Source organism: Cynocephalus volans, chromosome 2 (assembly GCF_027409185.1).
Source record: "Cynocephalus volans isolate mCynVol1 chromosome 2, mCynVol1.pri, whole genome shotgun sequence".
Classification (NCBI taxonomy): domain Eukaryota; kingdom Metazoa; phylum Chordata; class Mammalia; order Dermoptera; family Cynocephalidae; genus Cynocephalus; species Cynocephalus volans.
The window spans coordinates 121,431,463-121,458,937 of NC_084461.1; the positions used below are offsets into that span (position 1 = coordinate 121,431,463).

Consider the following 27,475-nt stretch of genomic DNA (forward strand, 5'->3'; position numbering starts at 1 on the left):
TTTGTGTACTGTTTGCACTCTTTTTTGTCACGAGTATAAGTTTCTTTTATTGAATACATTCTCTGAGGTTTTAAAACAATAGTATAGAAACATAAATGATGACATAGAAAGATGCTCAGGATACATTGCTAAGAATTTTTTTTAAGCTGGAAAACATACATGTACAATGAAAAAGATCTGGAAGGATATACACCAAGGTACTGCCTAAGGTTCTCTCTAGGTAGGACTGTGGTGTTTTTCATGTTCTTTCTGCCTGTCTGCTTTTCTGTCATGATCAGGGAAAGGCCTTGCATTAAAATAGCAATAAAAGTAACAGTTTTGAATCCCTGTACCAGCCAGCCACCAATATATATATATATAAAATAACAACAGAAAAGAAAGCTTTTCTTGAAGAAGGAAGAGGAACAGAATTCAGACAGAATTCAGAGGCAAAGCTGGGGGCTGCAGACAAGCAAAGGCAGAGCTCAGCTGGCTAGACACTGAGAAGGATAGGGAGGCAGCACAGGACACACCTGCCTGCACATCTGAATAATGACAAATCAAAATCAGAAGTTTTGGAAATGGTCCCGCTCCCCCATCGTGCATGTTGTCCACATCAGCAGTGATCTGAAGATTCCTGCCTCTCCAGCCAGGACCCGGCTCTGAGGCTGTCTCCTGCAGATGATGAGGGTGTCAGGAAGTCTCCAGAGCACAGCCCTGGGTGCTGTCTACTTCTGCAGGGTGCTCTCCTCCCTGTCTTCCTGATCCCCAGACCATCCTGGAAATAGGGCAGGATGTACCACCCTCATCACAGAGAAGAGAAAACAGACCCAGGGTCACTCAGCTCCAGAGTGTTGGCTGGTCTGATCCCTAGTTCTGAGCTGGAAGATCTCCTTATATTGTGTTGGCTTAAAACACCTCCTAATATGAGACATGGGGCCAGAAAGCCTGTGACCATGGGGGCTAACTCTGTCCCTTGTGCGTGACCCTAGTGGCTACCTACACCTCCACATTTATGATGGAGTGAGGTAGCAGGTTTGTCTTAAGAGGCAGTGATAGCAGAGAGTACCAGGCTCCATGTAAAGTCAGGGGTGTGAGACCAAGGAAACAAAATATGCCCACATCAGTGGGTGGGTGCAAGGGACTAAGCACAGACCATCATTTTCTACTTCCTTCCCTAAACACCACACAGTTTTACCTTCACTTCCTCTAATGTCTTTTCATCATGATCTTATCAATTTATGATGCATTCTCATACCACCTTAAAAATATGGCCTCCCTCCTGTGCATGGCTAAGGGCTGCAAAGAAAGCCATCCAGGAGATGGTCACAGATTCCACAGAAGGTCTGTACAACAGGGAGGAGGCTCTCAGCCTGAAGATCACACTGACCAAGCCAGGAAAAGTAGGAAGACTAACTCACGCAGTGAGGGAACAGGCTCCATGTGTCCAGGAGGAAGCCACCCAATGGGGACAGAAGACACCCACGTAGTGCTTCCCCGCCCCCAGATGATTACACACCCTATGTCTAGCAGACAGCTGGATATCTGTCCACACTGTCTGGTTGCTGGGATTTGGTGACCACATGGCACAGGCTTCCAGGCACACACTTCCAATGGAAAACGTCAGCTCTCGCCACCTGCACTCCTCAGTTACTGATTCACATAGCAACCTTAAGTCCAAACTGAGCCTGGAAGCTGCAGAATGTAGCAGTTACAAACAATGGCTCTGGAGTCAGCACTGTTTGGGTTTGATCCTGCTTCTGTCCCTACTAGCTGTGTGACCTGAACAAATTAGTTCACCTCTCTCTGCCCTGGTTTCCTCAGCTGTTGTATGCATTAAATGAGATAATGCCCATAAAACACAGTATAGGATGTGACCCAAAGTCATGCATGCACACACTATATAGAAAGAGAGGAGTGGAGAGGGGAGACGGGAAGAAGAAGACAGAGAATTCTTGGCACCTAAGCACTCTCCCTTTACCACTGCACCAGCAAATGCTTGTAACAAGAATTTGCACCAGCAAATACTTGCCTTGACCAAGCTCCTGGCTCCTGCTGGAGCAAAGCCTGAGCACATCCCTCAAAAAAGTGACCTCTTCAAAGGCTGAGCTGGGCAGCCCTCCCCAGCGAGGGAAAGGGCTCCCTGAGAAAAGTCAGAAAGGAGGTGGGGAATATGCAGGGGGAAAAGGGAACAGAAGAGGAACAGCAGAGAAACAGGAGAGTCAAGGTTCAGAGCCAGAAAGAGTCAGCAGGATTCACAATTGGGGCTACTGAAGAATGTCCTCCACAAAAATCATCATCATCAAGACCATCTTAAGTACTGGTCCCATGTGTGTCCTTAGAAACAGACTTCAGGAAGAAATGAGAGTCTGTGCAGGCTCCTGAAATCAGGAGCTTGATCAGAGAACAAAAGGATGCCACGAAACAGAGCAAGTGCTTGTTGCCTCATGGACCGGGGGCTAACGCAGCACAGAAGCTGGCAGGTGGGCCACCAGCATGCCCTCAGTCAGTTTCCAGACACTGACTGGACAGGAGACACAGAACAGAACAGTAGCTGTGACAGTGTTTGTTTGGGCTGGGGGACAATAAGATGCTTTACTGCGAGAGAAGGAGGTGGCCATGACTAAATCTATCAATTAAGATAACCAGACCCATTTCCTAGGTTACTCATGATCTTTCCTCAAGCTGAAATAAATAGCAATGAAGATTTCTGTCCAGCTAAACATGGTGGGACTGAATACTCACGTTCATTTGTACTCCCTCCCAAACCCCATGAAAGTAACAGGATGACAAGCTCTAGCAGGGAGAATGTCTCCAAGAATAATAAGGTAAAATCAACAGGTTATCTGATGTACTGAGAAGGATCGTTCAATTGCACCTGTCTGACAAGAATTAGCAGTAGTAGCACACACTATGCGAAAGAAAAAGGCAATTATTTACTGCCTTTCTAATTTTTTAAAAAAGTTTTCTGATTAAAAAAACTATAATTGTAATACATGACAATTCAGTCATGGAAATATTAGGACAAAAAAGAGAGGCGAAGAGTGTGTGTGCATAAGGGGAAAGTTTGTGAAAGCTCTTATTCTTCTAGAGAAGTCAACAGATGATGTATAAAACTAATAAATCAAAACATAGCGGTATACACTCATTATTTAGATAAGTGGAGGTAACTAGCAGATGAAGTAACTTTTAGCTGAATCAGAAACTGCACTTTAATTCCTTTAGGATTGAAAGTGTGGATCTAGAGAGCAAGACTTGGTGTGGAAAAGTAGAGCAGGGGCCTCTTGCTTATCATTATAAGCTTTCCAATAGTATTTGACTTTTAAAATCATATTCATAGAACACTTTGATCAAAATTAAAATTTTCTTAAACAACAAAAAATATTTATTTCGAGACCGAGCTCAATTTACTCCCCCACCCCCCAAATCTTCTCAGATCTCCTTCCTCCACTCTGGTGAGTTACTGTCTGTATCATCCATCCAGCAATTAATCATATTCCACTTGGCAATGAGCTAAACGTTTCTGTTGTTAATTAACTTTCCACCTGTGTCTTGTCTCCTATCTGAATCATAGCTGTTTCACATCAGCGACTACTTCTCATAATCTTTGAGGAGGCCACCGCAGACCAGGTGGAGGTGGAGGAGGTACAGCAACCAGGCTCCCCATTACCTGCGTAGGCGTTGGCCTGCTGCAGAAGATCAGTGCAGGTGTGCACATCTGCAAATGCGCGGATGCCCAGGCAATTGGTGGGATGCAGCTGAGACTGCAGGAAGTCACAGCAGTTCTGCCGAACATCCATTAGCTGCAGCAAACTGGCTGCTGGGAGCAGCACCTGCAAGAGAAGGTGACGTTCTGAGACACTAGATCCCACCAGCAGGGACTCATTCCTCTGAAGCACTGTTGCAATCATATGACACTCATGCTCAAGATCTTTTCATGGCTCCCCACTGCCTGCCCAGTAAGTCCAAACTTCCCAGCCTGCTCTCTGACCTTATTTCCCACTACTCTTCACTTCATGGACCCTAAGCACTAACGGATTCTCTGTATTCCCACAGCCTACAACACTGCAGATCCTGATTTAGTAGGTCTAGGGTGGGACCTGAGAGCCTGCATTTCTAATGAGAAACCAGATGATACTGTAGCTGCTGGTCCACAAACCTCACTTTGAGTAACAAAACCCTGCAGCAGTGGTTCACATACTTGACTGCACACTAGAATCCACTGAAGAGTTTTAAAAATACTGATGCCTGAGTCTCACCCCCAAAGATTATAACTTAATAGGTATAGGGTATGGCCTGGGCATTGAGATGTTTTTAAAGCTCTCCAGGTGCTTCTAATGTATATCTGAGTTTGAGAACCAGTGCCCTACAGCTTTTAGTGTACTGTCCTCCCTCAGAAGGGTACTTAACTGAATTGTTCACTAGCTCATTCACCACTAATTACTAAGCACCTGTGTGCCAGGCACTGGTCCAGGATCTGGGATTCAGTGGTAAGTAAGATGAACCAGATCCTGCTTTTACAGAGATTACAGTCTAGTGGAACAAGAAGCTCACCCCCCAGTCCCTTGGGACTCAGGCAATCACGCTTTATTTTCCCATCCAACAGATAAAAAATAAAAAACATCTTTGGGTACATTCTCTGAGAAGGGAGAGCTGAGTTTTCTTTTAAAAGGTCACAGGACACCTGAGTATTTATACTGTATCCTAGAAGACAGAAATAGTTCTTGCTCAGGTGTATGTGCATGTGTTTTTCCAAAGAGCCAGAGGAGACTGGCTTGAGCAGGCCAGCTGGGTGCTCAGACTGCCAACCCTTGTCGAGTTTCTCTAGGACTTTCCCACAGCTGCTGAAGCCTGCCCTCTAGATCAGAAATACAGGACAGAAGGCCAAAGCCTGATTTCAATCCAGCTCTGCCACCCCAATCCCCACCTGTGAAAGGGGCAGGTAGTCTAAAAATGATTTTCCAAAACGAAATTTAGAAAAAAAATAACAGAGCAGAACAGTTTGATTTAAGGCCGTTTAGCTTGGGAACCCCAGCATCCATTTTACTCCAGAACAATCCCCTTGTCACAGGCCTTTGCTCTCAGCTGCTCCCCTGGCTCTCAGAGAGATTGACCAAGCCAGCCAGACTCCAGCTGTTCCCATCCACAAGGGCTTGCCCAGGAAGGCATGGGCTGCAGATGCATTTGTTTTCTCGATTCAGGGCACTACAAAAGGTTTTTTTTTTTTTTAAGTGATTTAAATTTTGGACCCTGACCTTTCAAAAAACCTTTGAGCCCTCAGCTCTGACTCTTATCACCTCCATGTGCTCAGGCCAAAAACTCTGCCCATACCTGGGTTTTGTCCCTCCACTAGGGTAACCATCCACCCTGGTTTACACAGGTCTGAGATGTTTCCCAGGACTCAGTACTAAAACTGGGGTGCCTGGTCACTCTTCATCACCCTTGCCCATATGCAGTAAAAATCAAGAGCCTCCACTATCAGTGGTCATACCCTCAGCTAAACGTCTGCTCGCAACAAAGAAAGCTCTTCCTGCCTACAAGCATAACTTCTGCCTCAGGACAGCTGGGCACTAGAAAATGTGCTTCTCTTCCCGTCCTCCACTCTCTCCCTACTCTCATACATTCCCAGCAGGACAGCAGTAAATTAACACCTTGTCCTTGGTATTCTCTGCACCAGTGATTCATTCCTGAGAAAGAAAAGATAAAATCACCCTCTCCTGAGAGTTTTAGGCCATAAGTGAACACAGCCAGGATCCAAATCTAACCACCTGAGCTCCGTCCCCACTAGGCACCCACCATCCCCACTAGGCAGCCATAAATTGGGAAACGCAATTAACCTGTGAGCTTGCTCAGCCTGGCTGAACAGATTCCAGGACCAGATTAGTCTCTGCCATGCAAGTTAAGTGGAGATCCATTAACCATTCTCACTGAACACACACCAAGAATGGAAAGCTGTGCTCCAAGTCCCCAAATGACCTCCATGACACCCCCCAGCCACACCAGCTACAAAGCCTAGAGTTAAGGCCATGGGTTGACCAATTGTCCTGATGTGCCTAGGACTATACCAGTTTTAGCACTGAAAGTTCTGCATCCCAGGAGACCCCTCAGTTCTGGGAAAACTGAGACAGCTGTTCACCCCAGGGAGGAGTAACCTCTAACCAGTAAGCCTGGGGGAGAAGAACCTTGAAATGTTGTCCAGCACACAGCCTACTCAGAGGTGTGACGAGCCCTAAAAGGTCCAGGTGTAAGAAGAGGCAGGAATGGGACTGCAGCCCTTTACTCCCCCCAGAGGAGGATTTCTGAGAGTTCTGTCTGCCCCCAGATTGCATTCCTAGCCAGTCCCTGACAAGACCATGCCAGCAGCACACGCACCCTTCCCCCCTCCTCCTCACCAGGAAGACAGCAGCTCATGACAGCCAGCCAGAGAAATGAAATAAATATTTCCTGAACATACTCCTTAGGTTACACTTTCAGTTTTTAAAACTTCCCTAGATAGAGCTACCCACACAGCTTTCAACTTCCCTACTGTTCACAAAACACACTTAGTAGGCAAAAATTACAAGGCTGTCCCCCTCTCCACACTCCCATTCTGTTTGGGTCCACTCCTGCCTGAAAACGTTCCCGAACTGACTTCCTAAAATGAACGGTGCTTGTGGTTTCTCTAATTGCTCTTTCCCTCTCTTTGATCTTACACTGTGATTAGTTATGAGTCAAAAGGCCTTTTCTTCCCTCTACTTGATTCTTACAGGAAGGCGTGAAGAAAAGTCAAGGTGTTCAGAATGCTGGGGGTGGGGGAGATTTGGAGGCCAGAAGATACATCACGGCTCTAACTCTAGGGGTCTGGAAATGAGTAGAAAATAAATCCCCAGAAGCTCTGAAGGAAAACAGAGCAAAACATCCGTAAGGCGAGTAGTTCTCTCTCCCCACATCAACAGGGCTGTGAGAGGATTTCCTCTTCTCTTATCTCGCCTGAAATTCTCCTACATCACGCGCCAGCACTAACAAGATTACCAACAAGAGGCCAAGCTTAGGTCCTCAGCTTTGAAGTGAGACTATCCTGGAAGAATCACTAGGGCAGTCAGCACCGTTGGCCCCTGGAAGGAGGAGGCTGAATCCAGAGAAGCCCTTGGCTGGAACCACCCATCAGGATGGAAGACTACCCTAAATCAGAAAGTTTCTAGCCTGTCTTTCACCTCTTCAGCATCAGAGTTCTTGGAAAACAGGCCCCGGAACAGCCCTCAGCAAAGAGTTTGCACGTTTCTCTTCAGCTTGCAAATGGCCTCCGCACCATTTTTCATATGCGGGCCCTGTTTTGTTTTTTCTCTCCCTCGGATAACATGAAAACATAGCAGAGGATATCCCGTCACAGAGTTTGTTTCCTTTAGCAAAAACAAAAGGAAATGCCCTGCCTCAGAAAGCCCCTACTCCAGGAATTCCAGGGAGGCAGGGCCGTGCACGGGGTGGGGGGGGGGGGTGCACCAGCCAGAGTCAGGTGATGGGGCCACCCAGAGCCCCTGCCCCAGCCACACAGAAAGAGTGCTAAATAAAAGTCTGTTGAGAGAAAGAAGAAAGAAAGGGAAAGAGAGAGAGAGAGAGAGAGATGTATAGATGAACAGGAGAGCTGGCAAAACAGCACTGTGATTAAAAGTATCATTTTGAATTTTGACTTCTCCACTTACCAGCCATGTGACTGAGGACAAATAACCTCTCTGTGCCCATGTCTCCTCAACAGTAAAATGGGGGATAATAATGGTACTGCCTTAAAGGCTTGTGGTGACGATCAAAGGAGACAACACCTTTAAAACAGTTAACACAGTGCTTGGTACGTAGGGAGTGCTCAGTTATTGTCAGTTTTTATTATTATTAGTCATTATGAGCTGAAGTCAAGATGCTGATCATTCATTTAACGAGAAACTAGAGTTCACCACAGCCACAGATAACTGTGAGGCAGAGAGAACTGGGTTCGGTTCCCAATTCTACCACTTACTCGGAGCATCAGTTTCTCCAACTGTAAAATAGGGATCATTCTAATACATTTCATTGGTTGGTTACGAGAACTAAATGAAATAATGTAGTGAACTGATTAGCACACGCCTTATAACAAGTATCAGTACATGTCAGTTAGGACTGCTGTTACCTCCACCAAGGAAGTGCAACTCAGGGTCTTGCCAAGGTATGCGTGTCTGGGAGAGAATGAGGAGGTTGCTCTCCCAGCCATTTAGCTAACCCCCAAATCTCTGACCCTTGTTTCTCAGGCTTTCAGGAGAGCCCGGTGCCTTCATGCTCATCTCCTCCGTGCATGAAGTCCTCAACAACTATTGTCTCCATAGACAACTTGTGAGCAACTGCCTCAGCAGATACATACCAGCTTAAAGCAGAATACATATTTGGATCCAGACTCTCTTCTTCTCAGCCTTTTTGTTTTGTTTTCCCCCAAGGTCATCCATGACCTAACCACAGTCTAATGTGAGGAGGAAAAAGGAAAAGGAATAGTTAGTATAGACGCTCCTCAACTTACTGAGCATCTACACTAACTTGGGATGGGTTTATATCCCAATAAACCCATCATAGGTTGAAAATATTTTGAGTTGAAAATCCATTTAATACACCTAACCTACTGAACGTCATAGCTGAGCCGAGCCTACCTTAAATGTGCTCAGAACACTTGGACTAGCCTACAGATAAACAAAATTATCTATCACAAAGCCTATTTTATAATAAAGTGTTGAATGTCTCATGTTATTTGTTGAATACTGTACTGAAAGTGAAAACTAAAATGGCTTTGCACCATCACAAAGTCGAAAAATCCTAAGTCAAATCATGGAAACTTGGGGACCATCTGTATATCACATTGATTCCAAATAATGGCAGTTCCCTGAAGGTTCCACATGGTACCTACCAGTGGAGCCTCTGCATATGCTGCCCCCAAGAATGAACACAGCAGGCCCTTCAAGAGGCTCACAGATCGGTGGGGACATATGTACCCAGAGGAGGCAGGCCTGACCTCCCAGTCTTCCTTCAAGATCTGGCCCAAACAATGTTTCCACAGTGAGGTCTGCCCTGACCATGCTCATCAGGGCAGCAATGACTATTTCCTGCTTCCTGGGTAACCTCTACCGTGGCCCCTACCACACCGTAGGGTATCCATTTGCTTAGCCATCGTCTCCACCTTTGGACCACGTGCTCCTTGGGGAAACAGGCTGTCAACAGCACTCTCTGTGACCATACTGTCTGCTGGCCCAGTGTAGAAGCTCAGAAAAAATGTGTATTGAATGAATGATTGAACAAAGGAATAAGACAGTGAGACCCCACACACAGTCTATCAGGAGGAAGGAGGAAGGACTGAGACAGCCCCCAAAGCCCTGTACCTTCTAGATCATGCTTTACCCTCCACCCAGCTATTTAATAGACCCCTTAAAAGACCCCCTCCTCAGAGCAACATCTGGCACTTGGCCTGGGCCTATGTCCTTGCCAAGCATCCTGGGCACACCCTGGACAGGAGGTATCCTAAACTATTGCCCACTTGGGAGAATTCCCAGCCACTTCGAAGCCAGATAGGGTTAGTCTCTGCTCCCTAGCCCTTACCATGGCTCCTATTCCCTACCTGGTTCCTACCCCACAGTCCCCATCAGCACCCAGGCAGAGGAAAAACCAGGCAAAGCCCTCCACACACACATGACTCCATTGCCACCTCCCTTTTTAGGTAGTAATAGCCAACACGTTGTTTAACGTGTGTCAGGCACTGAGTACTTTACCTATATTAATACATTTCATCCTCACACCAGCCCTGCCAGGTTAAATACTATTATTTTGCCCATGTTACAAATAAAAACACTGAGGCACAGAGAGGGTCACACGGCTAGAAAATGGTAAAGCCAGGATTTGAACACAGGCAGTCTAACGCATGACTACCCAATACGATGGGTGCTATTATGATTTCTGTTTTAGAGATGGGAAAACTGATCCTTGAGGCAGAATATCACTGCAGATGTTGGGAAAGTTCTAGTAGGAGAGAAGGAAAGCAAATCAGAGTCTGGCCAGAGGTCACTGAGTCCCACACCCTCACTTCACAGATGGGAAAACTGACACCCTGCAGTGGGAATGGGCTGAGATAAGAGCACTCTGTGAATTAGTGGCCCAGCTGAGGCTGGGACCCAGGTCTCCATACTCAATTCCTGCCTCATCCCTATTTCCACTTGTCATCTGAACTGCACATCTTCACTCTGTCCCCCTTCCCTTCAGCCTCCCACACAAAGTAGTTAAAAAACTGTGATGAAGCCATTGTCTCCAGAGTCCTCTGTGCTAGCTGCTGCTAGCTGCCTAAGACAACTGTTTTTGTAAACTAGAGAGAGACCACCACTGGTTTAGACCAAAGCTGCAGAGATTACCTTTTTACCTTATTACCAATTATTATGCTATTACTTTTTACTTATTTACTTATTATTACCTTACTTATTATTAATTTATTATTACTTATTACCTTATTACTATTATTACCTTAGTACCTAGCCAAGCAATGAGGATCCAGAATAGAACATCATCTAATTATCCAACTTTGTATAAATACTTTATACTTTGCAGGGAAAAAAGTTACTAAATAAATACGTGATAAAAGAGAGAAGAAAGCTAGTTCCAACCATACAATTCTACAACCTTCCCCATACTCATTTTATGCTAAATTACTTTGCACTTGCTGTTACTGCCCTTCAGTCACTCAGCTATTTGAATTCTGCTGCTAGACCTAGTACGTAACCATCGCATTGCCCATTGCACTCTAGATGGGAAAGACCAACAACAAAATAGAATGGCTGTGCATCTTACTGTGTGCAAAATATACCTCAACTAAAAAAGGGAGGGGGAGGATTATGTCAAATAATCCTCCTGTAGAAATCACATCACCCTAGAGACTGTCTCAGGGGCCAGAGACAAAGGCGGCCTCTAACATGCAGGTGGGCTCTGCAGGCCCAAAGGCAGTGTGCCTCAGTCACTCAGCTTGCCTGCATCTGCCCCCTTATGAGCACCCTGCACCACCCCAAGCTGACTCCCACTCATCCTGCAGGCCTCAGCTTCCACCTCATCACTTGAAAGAACTCTTCCCTCATGCCCTTCTCCATCCAAATTGAGTCCCCTGGATATTCTCTCTCATTGTGCCACGTTGTCTTTCCTCAAAGGACTTATCACAATTTGTGCATAAACATGACTCGAATGCTTATTTGATGCATGTCTGTCTTCAGCCCTTGACCATGAACTCCTGGAGGGCAGGCAATGGAATCGTCACTGCTCACTGTAACCATGGGGCCCAGCAACGTGCCTGGCATATAATGGGAACTCGGACATTTGCATTGAATTGAAAGAATGAATAATTATCAATTTAACCTCCCAAATATCTCAATCCTGAAAAAAGGGGTGGTGTTCTGAATAAGGGAAATAGGTATTTTGGTTGCTAGCAAGGTATCAGCCTCACAGTAAATAAGTAAGGTTTTTTTTAAAAAGAAAAACCCTTCATATCAAATGTAATTTCCATTACTCTAATTAAATAGTAAGATCCTTCAGGACAAGAAATAGTGTATCCCGTGTCTGTATTTAGCCCAGTGATTTGTTCAAGAGTGGGCCACACCCTCAACCATCTCCCTACTGGGGCACGATGCCGATGCCTCATGTCCCCACGGTAGAGACACACTTGGGGGGAGCACTGTCTTCACTGGCTCCTCTTTTCAAGGCTCCAGATGGCTGAGGATGAGGCAGTGCAGCAAAAGGAGAGAAAGGCACAGACCGTAAGTTTCACAACTGCACACTCCTGCTGAGACTCAGCTCTGGTGCTTGGAAAATCCATATATTCAGAGGCATTTCGATGACTAAGGTTGAAACAGGAAAAATTTTAACAGCCTCACAATCCAATACTCAAAATCCCTTAGATGAGATGATGACCCAGGGAGAAGAGGGGTCACCTGAGCTTCTAGTTCTTCCTTCACAAGATTTTAAGCTGACATGTGTTAAAGACTTTGTGCTTCTGGAGTCCAGCCTTATTCAGAGGTATTATGACCTAGTGGTTAAGGACATGGGAGCCTGAGCCAGGAAGGCATGAGTTTGGGGGCCAGCTGGCCCACCTACTGTCCAGATGACGCAGGGCAATTCACCTAAAATCTCTGGAGGGTTAGTTTCCTCTTAAGTGACCAACTGAGTCATTGTCCTCATGACATCATGCTGTAAAACAGTGGGTCCTGAGAGTGCAATACACTGAGCTATTGGTGGGGCTGCATTTACCTGGACATTCTCTTCGGTCACCTCAATTTCAGCAGTATAGATGTAATCAACCAGCTTACTCAGAGTCTGTCCATCCACATCCTTGATTTCAATCTTCTTGGCTTTACTCTCAGACATGTCACCTACAGTTCACAACAAAAACAGAAGGGACATGAGCATGGTACCTAGGGTATGCTTAACTTCCACAAGGCCTCCTGACCAGTCTTGGAAACATAAAAGCACTGCCTCAGTGCTTGGAGGGATTCAGGCATGGAGGAGGATAAGTCAGCTGACATCAAGGTTACATCAAGGTTACATTACCCACAAGCCCAATCTTAAGCATTCCCCATTCTGTCTGTTGCCCATTTCCATTCTGAAGGCAAATCTGTGTGCAATATTCATTCAACCAACATTTACCGTGAAATTCTACACACACAGCCAAGAAAAGTGGACAAGATATGCACCTGTCCTCAAGGAGCACAGGCCTAGTAAAGCAGATATTTTTAAATATTTATAAACATAGGTGATAAGAGCTTAGTAGAAGTATATGCAAAGTACTGTGATAACAACAGGAATAAGTAACACTTCTTGAGTGCTAAGGCCAAGCACTTTGTTAAGCACTTTAAAGTGTTGCCTATTTTAACCCTCACAACAACCTATGAAGTTTACTAATATTATCCACATTTTATAGATGAAGAAACTGAGGTGCAGGAGGGAAGGTAATTCATTTTGCCCATGGTCATACGTCTAGGAAGGGGCCAACTTGAGTTGGAAGCCCAGGGAGTCTGACTTGTAACCACTACAACAAGAAAGAGGAGGGAGCAACAAACCCTTCCTGGGAACTCCAGTAAGGCATCCAAGTAGGAGGTCACGTGTGAGCTGCGTATTAGAGGATGAAGAAGAGCTCCCCAGGCAGCAAAGCTGAGGAAGCATGAGCTGAATGTGCAATCCATAAGCGTGAAGGGAGGAAAGTGCCAAAAGGATAAATTGTGGGAATGGAGAGAGGCTGGTGTGGCTGGTACCAGTAACAGTGAGGAGAAGGAAGCTGGAGGGGTAGATGGGGCCAGGACTTGCAGAGCCCTGTAAGTCATGCAATGTACTTGGACTTTATCCGAAAGGTAGCATCATTAAGAGGTTCTAAGCAAGGGAATGACATCAACCGGTGGGTATTTTTCAATGAAATTTTGGATGCAGGGTTGAAGCTGGATCAGAGGCAGGGAGAACAGTTAGGAATCCCTAATAATAATCCAAAAAAGAGAAGATGTAGGGCTGCGAGAGCAGCAGCAGCCCCACATTTCCACAGTTCTGAGGCCCCTGACTTCAGTCTGCCCTCTATATACAACACACGGGTTTATGTAGAGCCAGCCTGATTTCAAAAGGAAAGACAGGTAACACGTGTGACTTTGTAGACTGAAATGAAGGGCAACTTGACTGCAAGAAACAAGAGATTTAAGAAGCACTAATGTGAGTGTGAAAACAGAGCCCGGGCAGTTGTTTTCCCTCTGTGGAATTCATGCATCAGGGCCAAGAAAATAAAGTACAGTACAGCATGTGGGCTGTAGACACCCACCTCCAAGCTGCATGGACTGCACATGATTCTTCCACCAATCTGCAGTTCCCATCCTGACATGGTTCTAAAGCTGAATGACTGGAATAGGGAGGAAACGGGGCAGGGGGGTCGTGGATTCCAAACCCTGCCTGCTCCTTTCCACTGCCAGATCAGGTAGACCAGAGACCCTCAGCTGTGTTCTCTCTTCTCTGCTGATGGAAGCCAGTGAAAATGCCTTAGCACAAAGAGCCTTGGGGACAGGATGAACAGGTGAAGAGGAAACAGGAAACAACAGGTGGATTCCTCCTCCACCCTAAGACAGGCTCTCACAATCTCTCTCTTGAGTTTATTCTGAGACACACAAACAAAAACATGCATAAACAAGGAAATGAAAAGTTAAACTTCTCTCTCTAAACAGCTATTAAGAAGTTCATTAATGAGGGTCCAGTTAGTAATTATATTGCAAAAGATAATCAAAGATAGCCAATTCTTGGTTTAAAGACTTAGGCCTTTAAAAATAAGAATAAATGAAGAGCAGCCTGACTGCAAGAACCAAGAGATTCAGAAGCCTTCATGTGAGTGGAAATCACAGCTTGGGCTGATTGTTTTCTGTCTGTGGAATTTGTGCTTGGGAGTCAGGTTAGGGTTTTGTAACTTTGGGATAAACAAATGGAAACTCCTGAAATTGTATGAAAATATTTGTATATATACGCACAAAGAGTCAGTTTTTCTGGAGAAATAACAGATCATTTCTGTCAGATTCTTCCAGGGGTCTGTGATCCAGAAAAGGTAAATACACAGTTTTCTAGACGGTGAGACTTTAGGAGATTTTTTTCTTGCTTCCTTACACTACTCTCAAATTTCTAATTTTCTTTTCTTTTCTTTTCTTTTTTTTAAAAAAAAAGATGACCGGTAAGGGGATCTTAACCCTTAACTTGGTGTTGTCAGCACCACGCTCACCCAGTGAGCTAACCGGCCATCCCTATATAGGGATCCAAACCCATGGCTTTGGTGTTATCAGCACCGCACTCTCCCAAGTGAGCCACGGGCGGGCCCCTCAAATTTCTAATTTTCTACATTATGTACTTAAATCTTTAATAAGCAAGAAAAAAATGATATGAAAGAAGAACTAGGGCTCAAAGACAACAGTTATTTTTTAAGAAAGCTGACTTGTAGTAAATTAAAGACCTGAATAAGTCACACAGACTTGTAGAATCCAACCTTACTATCTCTTATGAGCCAAAAGAAATGATTACATCAAACTAAGACTTCAGTTTCAATAGGCCTTGAAAATGATAGTAATAGTAGTCACTACTGTGGGCCAGTCCCTCTGCTAAGGGTTTATATACATTATTTCATTTAATCCTTTGTGGCAACCTCAGGAGGTAGATGATGTTACTTCTATTTTACAAATTATAAAATGGGCATTTCAAGAGGTATTTACCCATAGGTATTAAAAGGCAGGGCTAGGATTTGAACCTTGGCCTAACTCTAGACCCTGTGTTATTGCTAATAAATCCCTCTATAATTGATATCTGACCCTAACTAATGACCTTGATAAAAGTACTCCCAACTCAAGGCCTTGGTCCAAATTCTAAGGACAAGTTAGTACTTAATACCTAGCAAGCAAGAACCAAGAGGGCTGGGATCTTGTCAAGCTTATTTGTCAAGATATTCTCAACACATAACATAGTGCTTGGCATATAACAAGCACTTAAAAAATATTTGTTGGAGTAGGAAAGAAGGAGGAAGGGAAGTTTTCTCTTGACATCTCTAATTTCAAGGGTTTCAGTGATTCCTATGGGGTAGAAACCATCAAGGGCTTGGTCATTCTTGCTCCTTCACTCACCTCTAATAGTTTGACAAAACATTTCTGGAAAAGAGAACATGGGCCCTGTAAGTCCTTCCATCTTTAACGTCAACCCAAGAGTCCACCTCTGCTAGCATTTCCCAAAAGGCCCAGTCTGCCACCTCAGATTCTGAACTTCAGAGAATGTCTGTCAGTTGCACATCTCTTTAGCCCTTTCCATCTTCTGCTTGTCACCTGTTAACATGCATGTCCTGTTTCTCCAGATTGAACATGATCCACTCAAGGGCAAATATTTGTTCATTCAGTCAGTCAGTCAGTCACTTGGCAAACATGTTATCAAACATGTCCCCATGTGCCAAGCACTGTGCTGGGCCCAGAGGAAACAACAGTAAACAAGTCATGGAGCCTGCTCCTGCCACCAGCCAGCGATGGAGCCAGCCCGACGCCAGCCAGGGGATCCTGAGAGATGAGGGCTGTGGGCCTCAGCCTCACTCCTGCTGCCAGCCAGCAGCAGAGCCGGCCCAACCCCCAGAAGTCCTGAGACAGGGGCCTTGGGCCTTAGGCCCACCCCCACTGCCACACATCCAGGCCAGCAACAGAACCAGACAATACCCAGGATCCTGAGACAGGGACCAGGCCAGCCCCGCCCCCACCCACAACCAGATTCTAGACTGTACTTACTAACTACATGTATTTATTTGGGTTATGTGTCTTATCTGCTCATGTCCTTCACCAAATTTCTGCTTAGATTTTTCTAATTCATTTTTAAGAGTCCTTTTTTAAGAAAGTTAATCTTTGTGTGTTTAAAAAAAAAATGGTAAAGAGTACAATAATGATTACCAGAGGCTGGGAGGGGTAGGGGGTGGGGGGGAGATTAAGGATGAAGTAATGGTGACAAAATTTTGCTATCCATCCTAAGTGAATCATTGTGCAGGATATGCATGCATTGAAACAACACACTGTACCCCACAAAAATAAATATAAATAAAATTGAGTTAAAAAAAAAAACAAGTAATGGAGCTCAGCCTAGTGAAGAGAGAGACAAGTAAACCAACCATTGCAAAGGGTGTTAAATGCTAGAAGAGGAAACTCATCTTGAAAGGTTCCTAAGCCAGGGATTCCTGCACCGCACAGCTGTATGCAAAATGATAAACACACAATAGCACATATTTGCTTTTCTGGAGAGAGAGTCCATTGTTTTCATCAGATTGATTCATCATGGTTAAGAATCACTGATCTAGAGAAGGAATTATAGTAATTCAGAAGAGAAGTGAGAGTGAGGGAAGAGTATTCTAGACAGAGGTAATAGTATGTATAAATGTCTAGAGGTAAGAAACAGCATGGCCTGTCTGGGAATTATAAGACGCTCGGTCTGGCTAGAGCACAGGGGTGCAGAGGGAGGAATGATGAGGCTGGAGATATAAGCAAGGTCTGGACCACTTAAGGGTGTTGTGGGCTGCACTAGGGAGTTTAGACTTCACCCTAAGGACAATGGTGAGCCCCTGACCAATTTTAAGCAGGTGAGGGATATATCAGATTTTTAATCTGGGGAATATCATTATAACTACAGTATGGAGAATGGGTTGGGAGCAGGGGAACAAAACAGGAGGCAGGTAGAAGTTTACTGCAGAATATCGGGAAAGATGACAGTGGCCTAGACTAAGGGATTATGTCTTGAAATTTTTTAACTCCTTTAATTCACCTTGGGACCTTGTACTTAGCAGTCTCCAAGAACCATAGAGAGCCCAGGAGAGCAAGCAATCCCATACCCCTATTAAGTACAAGTGTCCAAGTCTTGGTTCTATGTGCAAGCACACTATGTGCACAATTGAGATCTTTTTAGGTGAAAGACAGCCAAAGAGAAGCAGAAAAGAGGAAGATCAAATAGAGGACTGAAATGGGGAAATCTTTCACTATCACAGAAGACTCCAGAAGTCTAGAAAAATCACTGGCTCATCTTCCAGGTCATTGGTATAAACACAACCCTGTTATTAAGTAAATGAAGCCTGGCAAATGAGAAAGGAATGTAGATCAGCTGGCAGGTCTCTCTGAAGAACCACAGGTAAACCACCAACCACTCCTACAAAGTTATATGTCCTTAAAGAGAAGAAAAAGGTATGTTCAAGAGTGCTTATGTTATAGCATTCTTCCTTATTCCTAACTTGAATCCTTACTGCTGTAATTTAGTCTCATGCTCTGGGTAGAAAGAAAACAGGAAAATCCTGTTTGCACAATAATCCTTCATGGATGTTAAGAAGGTTATAAAACTTTCTTCCCTTAATGCCACTCTTGTGTTTAATCCTTAGCAAGGAGGACTTGACATCACCAACTCCAAACCTCCTCTGTGAACATTCATAAAACATTCCTTACCAATGGTAAGGAATTGGTAAGGATCTACCCTAGATCCTCTTGGTCAAACCAGCTGCACCTTAATGGGGACATGGTGGGGGGCGAATAGCAGTCTCTATTCCTAGGTGCCACACAGGCCTCTGTTGAGTCACAATCCAAATCACTACTTTAAAAACTCACCATTTCTGCGTCAAGTGCAACGTATTCTTAGACATGACTATTACATCCTTCACCTCAAATCTGGGTCTCAGAAAAAGATGCTTGACTTTGACATAGTTTGTTAGAGATAGAAAGAAGAAACCCTATGTCACTGTCACTTCAGCCCAAAGGTGACTAATCCTAGAAGACAGTCACATGAAAGGTGAGGCCATTACTCCTTAATCCCAGGCAGACTCTGACACCTCCACCTGTTCAGGGGCAAAACTCTCAGACCCTGTCTACTTACTACTCCTACTCCACAACCTCCCCTGAGGCCTGCTTTTTCCAAAGAAAGGATTCGGTTTCCTAGTTCTCCCTCCCCCACTGCCCTATTGCCTTGTATTAGGTTTCACTGAGCTGCATTTATGTGAAGTTCTTCAAAGGCATCAATACACCATGCAAACACCCAGACACAGACACAGGCCAGGTCCTGGTAGGGTCTGGCGTACAGAAAGGGTGAAACAAAGGTTCTACAGCATGAGTGCACGCCGAAAAGGTAAGTAAAAGAGCTGGGCCCTCATTGTTCTGCCTTGTGCGTGATCGGTATCCACTCAGTTTCTAAGCCCCTTTGCCTCTTACCTCCAGCACATTCCTGACCTCTCTCTCCTGTGTCTACTCACCATGTGTTCAAAGATACCAGTTGAACATCAGCCAAAATCTAATAAAAACTGGACAGTAACTCTTCTTTAAACAATTAAAAAAATTCTAAATCAGCCACTACATATAGTACAGTAGAACCAGATGAGCAGGATAGGTCATTCCCAGGGCTTCATTTGGGATAGAAGCCCAAATGTCTCTTAACCACAATGATGGGCATAAGACCCTAAGCCCAGACATTCTTTAGACCTTAGTTCCTTTAATACTATAAAATGTGGGTTGTTGTTGTTTTTTTTTTATCATTACACAATGTAAACATTTTTTTGTGGCCTTTTACCAATTTCTCCCTAACCCCGACTCCCCCTTCAAATGTGGGTTGTTTTTAAAGTATCTGCATGGATACTGTATTTGTGGAGTACAAGTACAACAGTACACAAAACCTATAGAAAAAGGTGTGATGAAAAGAGAGAAAAATTAACTCAGCTATTTTGGGAAAATTGCTTCCCCTGGGATGGAAGTGGGGAGGGTGGGGGGAATCCAGAGTATTCCATACTCATAGGAAAAAGATGGGCAGAACACAGCACTGTTGGCCTCTCGGCTCTGAAAGGAGTGGAGGGTAATTAGGCTGATGGCCCACCCCAGACCTTCTCACAGGCTGGCTTGATTTGGACACACCATGGTGGGTATTCAGACCTCAGTTTCACACTTATTCCAAGATATTGTGGTCAAGACACGGTCAAGGAGTGTGAAGTTGGTATTTGGAGTGACAGAACATTTAGGCAACATGAACTCAAAGGACAAAAAAATAAAATAAAAACACTCAAGCCTGGGTAAAAGATTGTAGTCACACAATTCAGGTCAGAAAACCACATATATTTTCTTTCCCTTCTGGCCTTAAACATGCTGAAAAAAATGGACTAAAAGTCACCCTGGCCTATTCATGACAAATGTTATGCATTTTGAAGCCAAACCTGATGATTAGAACAAAATTTTGCAATGTTAATGGGGTTCTTTGGTGCCTGTTCACCAAGGTTTCACAAAAGCCAAGGGGCCTCAAAAATACACAAATCTCATATATTGCTGAAGAGTGCATAAGCATTTATGCTCTCTTATGAAGAGAGCATTTACAGTTGTATTATAATAAGAAATAAGTATTTCTTATTCTGTGAATCTATTCTGAGGAAATAATTAGGAATGTAAATAAAGACTAAGATGCAAAGATGCCCATTGTAGCATTATTTGTTATATAGCAAGATATTAGAAAGAAGTATAATTTCCAACAAATAAGGAAATGGATTTTCAATTAGGATACATATGATGGAATCTTATAAAACCATTACATGAAGATGTAGATGTGATTCCATTGACATGGAAAGATATTTATGATATATATTACTAAGTTCAATTAAATTTTTATTGGGTATCTACCACATGGAAGATCATGCCAGGCAATAGGGACACAGCAGTAACTGAAGGTACAATTCTTACATATAGCTTACAATTGGCGAGGGGAATTAGATAATGAGGAAGTAATGAGGTAGTGGTAATACTAAAGAGAAGCCTAAGGGACCATGGCAGTAAGTAGCAAAGAGATTTAACCTAATCCAGAGGGATCATGGAAGGCATTGAGGACGTGATGCGAAAATGAAGGATAAATAGGAGTTTGGCAGGCAGAGACAGAGAGGAAGACTATTTCATGAAGATGAATAGCAATTTTTTTAAATAGACACATCAAAAAAGGCTATTCTACTATATATATAAGATGAATTCATTTATGTTAGAAAATATTTTACATATGTATATATTTATAAATATAAAATCTGAAAGGAAATAAACTATAATCGTAACCTAAACATAGTACATGTCATTTTTCACTTTTTGCTTGCCCTCATTTTCTGATTTCTTTCTGTAATGAACATATGTGAATAGTGTTTGGATGGATGGAAGGATGAATGGTAACCAGATTCAATGGAAGGCTTGGACCAGGTATTACATTAGACTGCTTTCTTCTCTTGATTATTATCCTCTTCTCTTAATTAGTAGAATTTAAGACCTGCCCCAGAAGCACGTTTTCTCCCAATTTCTAAAATAACTTTGATTTTGCTGAGGCACTTCCACTACCCAAGAGGCACATTCATTAGCAAAAAGTAGAGCCAACACTGTGATTCACTGCAATTCTAAGCAGATTCCTCTGTCAACACACTGGACTTTCCAAACCTCGCACATAAAGAACGACTGGTGAAGCTGTTTAGTGAAGTTGCGCTAAATAATTGTTGCAGACAAGGTGAATTATTTTAAAATAAATAGAGTTGGATGAAGGAAAGGGGAAAAGGAAATAAAAACCTAGCGACTGGGGTTTGGGACTACTCCAAAAGGAGTATGGCTCAAAATCTCCAGGTAGTAAACTTAGCTGGTTTCTCAAGCTACATGGTAAGATTCCTGACCCAAGGCTCAAAGTGAAGTGAGAGTGGCTTGGTCCACGTAGGACAGGCACAACTCCAAGTAGAGACCAGCTCCTACACACGGTGAGGAAAGGAAGACACGTGTGATGAACTCTCAACACCCAAGCACCGAGTCTCTCCCAGCAAGAAATCCTTCTGCCCAGCTGTGTACTGTATTAGGAAATGGGTTAGAGCCCATTTAGCAAAATTTGCCTGCACTCACCCACATTCTCAGCAAGCTTATGTCCATTCTTTCAACCTTCACTTATTCATTGCCTTCTGTAGTGGCACTGAGAATTCAGCAATGACAAGACGTGCTCCCCAAGTGCCAAAAGCCCATGATCAAGTGCGGGAGACATTTCATTCACTCATTCAAAAAATATTTGAGAGCTGGACGGTTGGGCTCACTTGGGAGAGCATGGTTCTGACAACACCAAAATCAAGGGTTCAGATCCCCATACCAGCCAGCCACCAAAAAAATAAAAATAAACAAAAAATATTTGAGTCCTACTATGTACCAGGTGATGGAGTTTGGATGTGCTGTCCCCTCCAAAACTCCTGTGGAAATTTGATCTCCAATGTGGCAGTGTTGGAAACTGATTGAGTCATGGGGGCGGATCCCTCATGAATGGATTAATGCTCTCCCTGGGGGGGGTGGGGAGTGAGTTCTCGCTCTATTAGTTTCCACAAGAGCTTGTTGTTTATAGGACTCTGGCACCTCCTCTCTGTCTCTCTCTTGCTTCCTCTCACCATGTGATCTGCTTGTACCCACCAGCTGCCTGCCACTTTCCACCATGAGTAGAAGCAGCCTGAGGCCTGTGCCAGACGCAGCTGTCCCAGAATCGTAAGCCAAATAAACCTGTTTTCCTTATAAATTACCCAGTCTCAGGTATTTCTGTTATAGCAACACAAGACGGACTAAAACACCAGGTACTCAGGATATAGTAACAAACAAGTCCAACAAGATCCCTGTCCTCACGGGGCTTATATATTAGTGAAGAGAGACAGGTAAAAAACACATAAACAACCAATCACTGATTTTCAGGTAGAGATAAATGTTACGTAAAAAAAAAGTCACATTACAGGATAGAAACAGGCTTGGTGGGGAAGTAGCTAGAGTGGTCAGAGGAGGCCTCTCTGAGGAGAAGACATCTGCAGGATGAGAAGCAGCCAGTTACATGAGATGCCAGGGCTTGGGCTTTGCAGACACCAGGAAACAAAGTGATAGTCACCCCACTCAGAGTAGGCACAGGGGCTTGGAAAGCACGTGGAAGGAATATCTGACCCAGACTGGGGGTCTCACCAAGCGCAGATGGCCTCCTTCCATCAGCAGTGATTCAAAGAGTGCTGCATACACCTGGTTCAGGGGAGGTGCTGTGAGGAACTACAAGACAGGAAACTCAGCCCATGGCTTTCAAGGAATTCAGTCTCAGAACTAAACACACATGAAATAGTTGAACAAGGCTATTGAGCGTGTGGGACCCCCTGGAAAATTGGCGAAGGTGCTGAACTGAATGCCACATGATTATTCCTGTCTCTCACCCCCACTCCCACCCCCACCATCACTTGTACGAGTATGTTCCATGCTCCTGTAAAGGCTAGAAGAGGCCCATGGCCGCTGCCTGGAAGGAAGGACTAGGGAAGATGAGATGTGAGCCAGCTGTTAGAGCATTGGGCGTGGTGTCAAGAAGCCAAGTCCCTCTCATTCACGGTGTGACCCTGGGCAAGTCCCTCCCCTTCTCTCAGCCTCAGTGTCCCCCATCTGCAGAATGAGAGAGGAGAAGGCCTGGCAATGAGCCCAGGAGTCTACACTGTTAACAAGCTCTTCCACATGATTATGACCCATGCTGGAGTTTCAGAACTAATGAACTATATGATTTTACCTCTTTTTTCCTCATGGTGGACCAGGGGCTACATGCCCAACTGGCCTGGCTGAAACTTCGATTCTGTCAAGTCCTCCATGTGCAAAGCACAGTATCTGCACAGAGAAGCCCCTCAGGGTGGGTTTCATAGCCTTCTTTCCCCTCTCGTGCCACCACCCTCGACATTCTCCCAGTGGGGCCGCAGCCCATAACCAAGGGCTGTTGTTTGTTCCTCACCATACCTGTGAACATCGCACAGAAGTAGGGGCTGCAGGCTGCCAGGACCACACGGTGGGCTTCTATCTCGACATCTTCTGCCACAATCATCACGTCACACAACAGCTGCTTACTGTAAGACACCAGTGAGGGGACAAGATGGGTCACAGCACAGACACCTACCCCATTATACAAGAGTACTTTTCTCCCACCCAGGTTTCACACTATCACCAAAGAAAGCTGTTACAGAAACTTGCTCTGTCTTGAGTTAGACAGTGGGGATGGTCTCATCGACTTCTCCATGTCACTAATAAGCCTGACATTCATGCTATACCAAGGCACACACAGCGATCCAACTACTCTGGGGCTGTGAATTCATGGCTGCTTCACTTGTCTTCACCTCTCTGCTCCTCAATTCCATCAGCTCTGACAGAGAATTATGGGGACAACAGCCTCAGGGAACAGAGGCAAAAGCTTGAGGCTGTCAGCTGAGTGAACAAATGAATGCCAAAGAACATGAGCATGCCATGGAGGTATGCCACCAGTGAGACCAAGCACTAACGATTCCAAGGGAGCCACTGCATATGCAATACTGGTAAGAGGCAAGCCCGATCTGGAGGACTCAGGTATTTCTCCTCCCACCCAGATCTAACACTATCACCAGGAAGACTCTGTCTGTACACATAGTGCTCCCTAAAAACCCTGCGCAAATTCGAATCATTGCAATTATTAAAAATAATAATTCTTTTTACTTTTTTGTCACCCCTATTACACGGTGAACTTGAAAAGAGATTGTCTTATTCACTGTTGTATGCTAGACATCTGGCTCCATACCTAATTTATAGTAAGCCCTAAATTTTTACTGAATAAATGAATGAACAAAATGGGATCAACCCACATTCATAAAAAGAATGGAGATTCAACTATTTTGGAGATTGATAGGGTGCCACGAGGCCCTTTCAATCCAAGAATTTTTCCCTCATCAGCCTTCCAACTTCTTATCATGCCTATTATTATTACAGTAGTTAACATTTATTGAGTTATATGTTGTTAGGTTTGGTGAGACGGAGAAAAGAGAGAGACCCAAGTCAGGAGCCATTTCAGCCAAAAGGTTTATTCCACTAATGTGGAGGGGAGACTGAACCAGATCAGTTCCACGAACTAAGGAAAGCATGGGGTTTATAAGACTTTTAGGGAGGGTTCAGACAGAGTAATGGGCAATTCTGAAATCAGTGGTATGCAAGGTGACACAGCCCTTGTGGTCCGATAACATCTGGTAGGTTAAGTCATAGGGTCTTGATTAGCCACTATCTCTGTACAAAGCATTCCAGCGCAAAGCCTGCTAGATGCAGCCCACAAGACGTTCCCTTGATGATAACGGTAATGTTTACCCCTTCCCAGGAGAGGAATCTCTGTTCCCAGAGCAGAAAAGGGAAGGGGGAGGGGGAGAAGGGGGAAAGTTGCTTAACCTGGCTGTGCTGATGTTAAACTAGCCATGAGGTCTAATATATGTGTCAGACACTGAACATTTTCTTACACATATTATTTCATTTAAGCCTCTGTACAACCCAATTAGGTAGGGCTAATTGTCATGTTCCATATTGCAAATGAAGAAATTGAGGCCCAGAGAAGTTAAGTGACTTCCCCAAGGTCACACAGAAAGGGAGCAGTGGAGACATGATTTGAATGCAAGTGGCTTAACTCTAGAGCCCATGCTCTTAACTTCTATGGTATCCTGATCACCACTAGTCCCTTCTTTAGATTAAAGCACTAAAAATAGGAGGGAAGACAAGGAAGACAAATACATTTCAACTGTGATCCACTGGTAGTGTTTACTTAGCACACTATACTGGTTGGAGAAGTTTGAGGTCATGACTGGGTTCCATGTATGAATGTGAGACCAAGTAATGAGTCTGCCATAGTTGACAGGTGAAAAAGAAGCTACATATTTGCCATCTCTTGTGTAGCACATTAAGCCATTGTCAACTATCAAGACATTAGTTCAGGCTCACTTATCAGAGAAATAGAATCATAAAGCCTGAAAAGGCTGAAGCTGCAAATGCCTTTAGAAATCATCTGGTCCATGAGAAAGGTGAAGAGACACCCAAAGCTACAAAGTCTGAGTATTGAATCCAGTTCTCCTGACTCCAGATCCAGGGCTTTTCCCACTGTACCACATGCCTCATGATCGGCTGACATGTAGAATAGACAAAGACAGAGCATAGGTTAGCTCCAACAAGGAGAGGTGGTCAGGAAATGTTCAGCACATGGAATAAGGTACCAGTGAGGAGGCTTCTGGGAAGGGTGAGCCTTTTGGGCAGCTGGAGGAAAAACCTGGGGGTTGGGATCTCACCCTGTAGGGTACAGCAGACCCCACACACCAACTTTATCAGAAGAAAACAGTGCAACTAGAAACAGAACTGGCTCTGCACCTAACTGGCTATGAGAATGTGGACAAATAAGCTCCCCACAGTTTTCTCACCCGTCTTAGGTGCCTTTGAAACATATATGATGAAGACCAAATGGGATTGGAGATGCCGCCTGACAACGAACTACTTTTTTAGTCTGGTCGAAAGTTATTTTAAGGGCCGGCCCATGGCTCACTCAGGAGAGTGCAGTGCTGACAACGCCAAGGCCACGGGTTTGGATCCCATATAGGGATGGCCGGTTGCTCACTGGGAGAGCGTGGTGCTGACAACACCAAGTCAAGGGTTAAGATCCCCTTACCGGTCATCTTTTTTTTTAAAAAAAAAAAAAAAAAGGAAAGTTATTTTTAAAATGTATTACCAATATGAATAGACTCATCATAAACATTTTCACTTCTATTAAGGATTTTAGGGATAAAATGGAGTTATCATTGCCATTTAAGAGTAATTGGTTTCGTTTTGGTTTTTTTTTTTTTTTTTTTTTTTTGGTAACCAATATTTTAATAAGGAAATTGTTGACACAGAAGGATCAGAAATGCTCAACAAATTTGCAGTGCTAGGGGCTGAACAAGCAAAGGTCAGAGTGGGATATCTTGCACAAACCCAGGAGGCTGACAATTCTTGAACAAATAAAAGAGACAAGGGGAAAAAAAGGAATAAAGATGGAGAATCCAGTTAAGCAAATGAATGAGAGCAGTTCTGATGAGTGGGAAGTATATCCTATGGCCAGTGCATCTAACGTGGGAAATTGGCCAAGGAAAACTTGCCAGAACCTCGAGGTGGCCTTTCCCTGGGGATGGAGACATCTACCTACGCACTGGAGACATTTCTATGTATCCCCTCTACATGGAAGAGGGAAGAGTCAGCTCTGAAGCACTGCATGGCTCATAAGCACTCCAATTCCATTTACCAGGGATCCTATGGGATCCTTTTCTTCTGAGCTATCACACTACTCCAAAGGACAAACTTGAGGAGAGAAAAGTAAGACTATATACTTTGTCATTTGTGGAATATAACAGGTAGGTGCTCAGGCTCTGGAATCACACTGACCTGTGTTCAAGTCTCTGCCCCACCACTCTCTAGTGTGGGAAAGTATACAAAATGTCCCCAGAATGTCATAGAATTGAGATGTATTGTACATGAGTTAATGCATAGTGCTAATAGTAAATATATGGCAAATAGTAGCTTATTTCTTTTCTTCTTTTTTTCCATGAAATATTTCACTTAAGATTAGAGGTTAAGTCTTGGAAATGTTAAGTCTGAGCAGCCTATTAGTCATCGAAGTGGGGTTATTAGTAGGTAAGTGGATATATGGGTCTGGAGTTCAGAGGAAGGAGATGGTTAAGAGGTTGAAGGAAAGAAGAAGGGCAGTGAAAAAGACGGTGCAGAACTAGCAGGATGGCTATACAGATCAACAGAAATAAACCAGTGCACTTATGGTTAATTGGTTTTTTGACAAGGTGCTAAAACCAACTGGGAAAGAACAGTTTTTTCTTTCTTTCTTTCTTTTATTGAAACATAATTGATTGTACATATCTGTGGGGTACAACATTGAATATCAATACCTGTGTGCAATATGTGATGCTTATATCAGGATAATTAGTATATTCAACATTACACAATGTAATCATTCTTTGTGGCCCTTTACCAATTTCTCAATAACCCCCTTCCCCCTCCCCATTTCCCACTTCTTGTAGCCTCAGTTCTGTTCTCTCCATTTGAAAGTTCAGCGAATTATTGTGATTGTTGTATCTTTCTTTCTTTTTTTCTTTCTTTATTTTTTAAGCTTCCACTTATGAGTGAGA

At 44.0% G+C, this 27,475-nt stretch overlaps 1 protein-coding gene across 1 annotated transcript in view; it reads right to left on the reverse strand.

Moving 5' to 3' along the window:
* Nucleotides 1–12,365, reverse strand: part of KLHL3 (kelch like family member 3) — a 74,976-nt gene extending 62,611 nt beyond the window's left edge. The window contains exons 1-2 of the mRNA XM_063086829.1: nucleotides 12,244–12,365; nucleotides 3,650–3,812 (exon numbers count right to left, since the gene is read on the reverse strand). Of these exons, the coding sequence (XP_062942899.1) occupies nucleotides 3,650–3,812; nucleotides 12,244–12,360 (280 nt within the window). The 5' untranslated portion in view covers nucleotides 12,361–12,365. The remainder of the gene's footprint in view (nucleotides 1–3,649; nucleotides 3,813–12,243) is intronic.
* Nucleotides 12,366–27,475: the final 15,110 nt, after the last annotated feature.